General features: G+C 31.8%; 1 protein-coding gene across 1 annotated transcript; it reads left to right on the top strand.

The window, feature by feature from the left end:
• The first annotated feature begins 229 nt into the window (after positions 1–229).
• LOC141723701 (putative inactive poly [ADP-ribose] polymerase SRO5) lies at positions 230–3,000 on the top strand. The gene is made up of 5 exons (XM_074525564.1): positions 230–1,183; positions 1,296–1,537; positions 1,630–1,760; positions 1,851–1,946; positions 2,704–3,000. Exons 1-5 carry the CDS (start codon positions 612–614, stop codon positions 2,785–2,787), a joined length of 1,125 nt encoding a protein of 374 aa, XP_074381665.1. The 5' UTR covers positions 230–611; the 3' UTR covers positions 2,788–3,000.
• The last annotated feature ends 3,653 nt before the right edge of the window (positions 3,001–6,653 follow it).

The following is a 6,653-nucleotide window of genomic DNA, read 5'->3' as shown; positions in this document are numbered from 1 at the left end:
AGAGCAAACGTTTTTAAGGACGGAGAGAGTATTATTAATTTAAGCTATTTATAAAAAACAATTAAATAACAAAAAAAAAGAACAAATTACTTACGCCCCAAGAAACCGCCTATCACGCAAATCTTTCCTTTTGCACGTATGAATCCATTAATATTATATTAGTTTTAATTTATTCTCATCCCTCTATATATATAAACCTCTGCACGCTTTGTTCATCCCTTGCAAAAATTACTGTTTCTTCAACCACCTTGTTTATTACAAGACACAACCCAATTGGTTTGTTTCTTGTGCTTCAGTTTGGTCCTAAACCTATACATACACTTGTGTTTTGTATGTTTTGTTAGTTCAGATTCTTGTTTAGCTTCTTTTTACAGCTTCCTTTGAATCTGAATCAGGTTCTTGATTCCTTATTCTTTTCTTACTTCTATACTTACATACATATTGTATTTGCACCATTCACCCTTCTTATTCTTTTCTTAGTCCAGTTCTTTTTATTACATAACATAACTCATATATATACTTAGGTTTGTGTTGTATTATTACATATACAAGTTAACAACATAGTTACAATACAAAATAGTGACATATATTAGTTTGCTATATATCTCTCTATGGCAAACTTGATCAATCTTTCTTTAGATATAGACAGGACTAATGAAAACAGAGATATTTACAATGTCGAGAACAGGGTTTTTGAGAACATGGGAATTGAGAATGAGGGTATTGAACATGATTCTGATCCTGAGACTGATCATGAGGATCAAGAATCTTCGATTTCGGATTGCGAAAGCATGGTTGTGGGAAAAAATGAGTGTGAGTTTCAATCAACAGGGGAGAAATTGATGATGTTGAATGAGGAAGATCAGCTTTACAAGACTATTGCAGGGAGGCTTTTGTTGGCTTTGGGAAATCTTGGGTTGGATGTTGAAGTTGAGGGTGTTTGTAGGAATTTTTTTACTGGTTTTACTTATCAGGCTAGGTTTCATTCTTTTCGAGTTTTTCAAAAGGCTATGGAGAAGATGAGTGGTGGTGCTAATGTTAAGTATGCTTGGTATGGTGCTAGAAAAGATGAGGTTTATAAGATTCTTTCACATGGGTTTGGTCATTTTAGTAGAGGAGATGAAACACAGGTTTCTTATGGTACTGGTGTTTATTTGTCTCCTTTTTATGCACCTCTTGAAAGGTCAGTAGTTGTTTTGTTCTGTTTTTTGCTTGAGTTTTCGATTTTGTATACTAATTTGTCAAAATAGGTGAGGTAACTAATGAAGTTGTATTTTGGTGGTTTAATTATGCAGTGTGCAATCTGCAGTTGAAGGTGAGGATGGACTGAGGTATCTTCTGCTCTGTCGAGTTCTACTGGGGAGGGTTGAACTAGTTAGCCCTGGTTCACAACAATTTCATCCAAGTTCCAGTGAGTTTGATTCTGGAGTTGACAACTTAGAATGTCCCAAGAAGTATATTGTTTGGGGTACTCAGATGAATACCCACATTTTGCCGGAATTTTTAATCACTTTCACAACTCAACCTTGCTCAAATGGTAAGTGACCCATCAAATTTATGGCTTATTTTGATTTTTTGCTAAATGACATGGACCTAGAATTGATTGTATGTGTGTTTTTCTTTGTTCAGGTAATCAGAAGGTTCCATTGAGAAAACCAACTTCACCTTGGATGCCGTTTCCAACTCTAATTTCTACTCTGGCTAAAGTCTTGCCACCGGATGCAACCGATCTTATTATGAAGCATCACCGCGATAATAGAGTAAGAAGTCCTTGAAAAATTTGAAGTAGTAGTGTTTAGCATATTTTGCTCTGCCCCTGTGTAATAACCTTGTTCTTTTGTTTATTCCAGGATAATAAGATCTCAAGACAGGAATTGATACAGCGAGTCAGACAAATAGCAGGAGACCATTTGTTGGCAACAGTCATTAGATCTTTCAGACACAAGGTACCTAGATTTTTCTAAAGCTTATAAGTTAAATAAAAGTGTTTCTATGGTTGAGTTTGAGTTGAAACTCTTACAGATATGTGCAGAACTACTTCTAAATTGTATCCAAGTGGTTTGGTACTCGGATGATTATGCTTCATGGTGTCGTCCTGCCTATTGTTGATTTGCTTTTCTTATGACGATCTTTTGTTGCATTTCAACTTGAGTGCATATTTCCGTAGCTATATTATCTTATTATAAGGCATGTGTTCGATGTCAAATTTATACAATAGGCATGGTGTATAAATTTCGTCAAGGATAATGTGAAAGCGATAACAAATCAACAAGGCTCCATGATTGCTTTGCTGCCTTGTTATGTGCATTGATTCTAGCTGGATCTGAGAAAATGTTGCTTCACCCTAAGACCACATCCACATCCACTGGTTTTAGGTTATTAACTCTCTGGAATCCAGTTTCCGAGATTATTATTTTCTTCAATCTAGTGAAATTAGATCATGATACCAGGTTCTACTACCAACCATTTTACTCCATAAATGTTCTTGCAAGAGAAGAAAAAGCTATTTGGTTGAAAGGGTCCTTATTAAACTTATAAATTTAGTTGTTTTTATTGTTCCGGATAGAGATAAAGACTGGCTGCCCATTTATTCGGAGTCATTTGTTCAAGTATTTGGTTCAAGTACACACCGACATCATGTATATGCCTGGGTCTTTTCTTTTCATATTGAAAAACTAATGCAGATATTCATTTTGTACGCAGTACCTTGGAGCATCGAATGCATATGCAGCAAGCAAGTTCCAGCAGCGGAAGGGACGACTCTCTGCTTGCAAAATGCAGAAATGAAATTGGTATCTGCCGAAACATCAGTGCTTACATTAGAATCAATAATGTTCTCCTAAACCATAGACGTTTGAAGCATTCATAAAATGAAGCTAGATAGATATTGATGATATTGACAGCAGAGTTTAGTAGATCGAGCTAAAGACGCTCTTTTCTTCCCGAAGTTCTTAAAATTTTATCTTGTAATAAAAGGTCAAAGTCCAAGTTGTTGAATTATCGTGGTGTGTTTCAATCCTTGGTAGACCAGATTCTTGATGTTTTTACCCTTTTTCTTTAGAATTAAGGCCCCCAACTGTCACTATTTGGGGTCAAATTAAATTACCCTCAATGTCATTTTTTGAATTTTTGACCCTAAATGTCACTTGAAAACGGCGTTTCGGGTGAAATTTTTAAAAATACACGAAAAATGCAGTTTCGTGTTGAGTTTTTTTATAACAATTTTTTATTTTGTTTAAATAAAAAAACGCAGTTTCGTTTCGTGTTTTTCTTGAAAAACGTGGTTTCAAACCGAGTTTTTGCTGAAAACGTAATTTCAGAAATTATTTCGGTAAAAAACGCAGTCTCGTCTTGAGTTTATGAATATAAAAATGACGTTTCAAAATGTGTTTTTCGTAAAAATACAATTTCTAACCGAGTTTTTCTCAGGATGCAAAAAAAAAATCAAAACGCAGATCCAAAATGATTTAATATGAGAAACTCATCTTGAAATTGCGTTTTATCCCCATAAACACGAATTGAAATTGTGTTTTCAAATTTTTTTTTGGAAAAAAAAATTCAAAACAGAACACGCAACTCCGTTTTTAATTAAAAAAACTTCACCCGAAACTCCGTTTTGCATTGAAATTTGGGGTCAGTTATTCAGAAGGTGACATTGAGGACCATTTGAAATAAAAAAGTGACATTTGGGCAAACACTCGTTCTACGTCTTCCTAGTGCTAGGGGCCTGTTTGGCACGCTACTTATAAGCCACTTATGGCTTATAAGCCCTTAACAGCTTATCGACGAGTGTTTGTCGACCCAACTTATAAGCTGAATTTACAACTTATAAGCTGATAAGTTGAAAGTTGGCAGTTTTCATTTTTTCACTTTTTTCTAAAGTTTTGATTTTAAAATATAAATTTTTAAATATTTTCTAATTTAAGATTCATGAACTAAGATAATTATATTTAATAATTATTTGTTTTAATTCATTTAAGTAAAAAAAATTCTGACTTATAAGTAAATTTATCCAAACACTTATAGAACTTATAAGTATTTATCAACTTATCACTTATTTCGTACTTAATCATTTTAAGTCATAAGTTACTTATTTTAAGATTTCCGAAACGGGCACCAGAACTCTAAATTGAAAGGAAATAGAAACCTTTGGTTATTTGGACAGGCCCTTGATTTTTGGTTGGGTTTTAATTTTGTATTAATCTAGTTCCAAGCTATCCGTAGTATTGAGACACGATATAATATGTTTCCCATTTGGGCCGGCCCATGATTTTGATTGGTTTGTAACATGTATGAGTCTAGTTGGGAGTTGTGTTTGCAATATCAAATTCACGTTGCACTAAACACCAGCCTTTTATTAGTTTTGCTCATTTTAATTATTAAAAATTTTGTACATGCAGGTGTGTTATTATTTTTTCATTTTATTTGACAGCTTGATATATCCGGGACATCTTTATTGAGAAAGGTGAATGCTAGGGATAAGTTAGTTCTCATCTTGGCTTTTAACGAGATGCATTTTTAAAGTCGAAGTGAGCTTTTAAATAGAAGTCGAAGAATAACACTCAGGGCCCAGGTATTAGTAACAGTAATTTTCTAATAAATTCAAAAAGGAAAAATTATTGAGATTTCTAAGAATCAATCTTATATTGAAGTATTATCACTATTAATTTAAAATCCATTCAATACACATGTATTTATTAATATTTTTCTGTTTATATTAATCCGCCATCAGATAATATATACCACTCTCTTTTGAGAGATTTTTTTCTCATAATACAACATAATGCATGTTTATTTCTAACTTTCAAAGCAAATATGTAAATATTTTTTCTAAATTATCCATTTTGAAAATTTGATAGCAACTGATAATGAATATAGGTGCAAATAAACATTATCAAATTAATGCTTTGTTAATATGTGTGATTTTTTCGAAATAGACTTGTTTCATAGGACGGGATAATTAAGATAATATATAATTGATCGAATTTAAATAGATGCTTAACATAGTAAGTAGTTGGTGAGATTCAAAACTGATAACATGGTTAATGAGATTAATATAAATGATTAATTTAATATGTACCTGATTGGATTCAGACCAGAAAATTCGGTTATTTAAATTTTTACTGTTTAAATTTAATGATTATTTGAATTAGAAAAATCTAAAAGTTGTAATCAAGGATAACAAAAGAGACATGGAACCAATTTATTCCACATTTCATTTATATGGGATATATTATTTTTCTTAAAAAATGTATAACCACTCTTATAAAATTGATATATATACAAAAAATTGAATTTTGATAAATTGCAATCTTAATCGAATTTTAAATGTATAACATAACTTGGAGCTCGTTTTCTTAACAAACATTTTTGTCTTTGAGCAAGTGTTCAATAACTTTAATTAGAACTTAAACTTTTTCAAAAAAAATTCAATTCATTTACGGTTTCCAAAGAAAGTGGTACCGGTAAGTGATACTATACAAATGATCCAGTCCCGTCAGGATTTAGTGTAATATCTGAAATATCGCGTGTAATTATTTTATCAATAAATGATTTTTATGTAATTATCATGTGAATTTTGGTGCATTATCTGTCGATTGATAATAATATTTAGATGTATATATGGGATAAAATGTGAGTGCGTTAATTTTATTATGTCCAGAATAAAATATTGATAATTAAGAAAATTTTCTGTTAATTTTTGGAGTACTATATGATTTTATATTAATTTATGAATTTATTAATTATTTTCTGAATAATTACAAAATTATTTTATAAAGCTGGGAATCGCCCAACCTCAGTCTTTTTACATTTTTACAACCAGAAACTCTTCCGAAAACTCCTTCCTAACCTAATATGATCATTCCGGACATTTTTCATGTTTTGACTGTTTCGATCCGGATTACGGTTTGACATGGGTTGTTTTTGATTACGTAAACATGTGTGTGTGATTAGAGCTTCATTTTCCTGTATAAATCACGAAGAGTTGTTAAGGATTGAGCAGATTCGAGCTTCGCCGGATTTGGAGCTCAACCCCGCCGGTTTTAATGGATCTTAACCGGAATCCGAGCTACGTTGTTTGTTTGTTGAAATTGTTGCGTTATCTGGGCTACTGGAAGGATTTGGAATGAAAAGCCCGCTGGAAACAAATCAAACGGTCACGTTTTGATCAAAACCGGAGCTTGGCCGGAGTTGGGTGGTCGCCGGAATCTGGGGAGATCTCCAGCGTGTTCTTGAGTTCTTCCCCAACCCGAAAACCCGACTCCTGACCCGGTTACCGACCCGGTTTCAATCCTGTTTTTCCCTAATTCCCAATCTGATTTCTGTTTCTGATATCTTTTATTTAATAATTGTTTTAAAATTCTATTTTTATTTCTAAAAATTCATCTTAAATTCTAAAAATCTATATTTAATTCTGAAAAATTATTTTTAATTCTAAAATAAATCTTAATTAATTAATTAATTAATTTTAGTTGGTAATTAATTATTTAATTAGTCAATTAATTTTAATATTAATTGATTAATTAATTTAATTAGTTATTAATTAATTTTAATTGATTTAATAATTAGATTTAATTATTTAAAATTGATTTAAAAATCCCGAAAAAAATAGTTTCGAGCTTTAAAATGTTATTTTAAGTTATTTTCAAGGC

This window comes from Apium graveolens, chromosome 5 (assembly GCF_009905375.1).
Source record: "Apium graveolens cultivar Ventura chromosome 5, ASM990537v1, whole genome shotgun sequence".
Lineage (NCBI taxonomy): Eukaryota > Viridiplantae > Streptophyta > Magnoliopsida > Apiales > Apiaceae > Apium > Apium graveolens.
This window is presented reverse-complemented; position numbering and strand designations above follow the sequence as displayed.

Excerpts from the sequence above, each read along its gene's own strand:
- LOC141723701 (XM_074525564.1), top strand. The coding sequence starts at position 612 with ATGGCAAACTTGATCAATCTTTCTTTAGATATAGACAGGACTAATGAA. Across the intron at positions 1,538-1,629 it reads AACTCAACCTTGCTCAAATG|GTAATCAGAAGGTTCCATTG; the intron begins GTAAGTGACCCA and ends TTCTTTGTTCAG. Across the intron at positions 1,947-2,703 it reads TTAGATCTTTCAGACACAAG|TACCTTGGAGCATCGAATGC; the intron begins GTACCTAGATTT and ends TTTTGTACGCAG.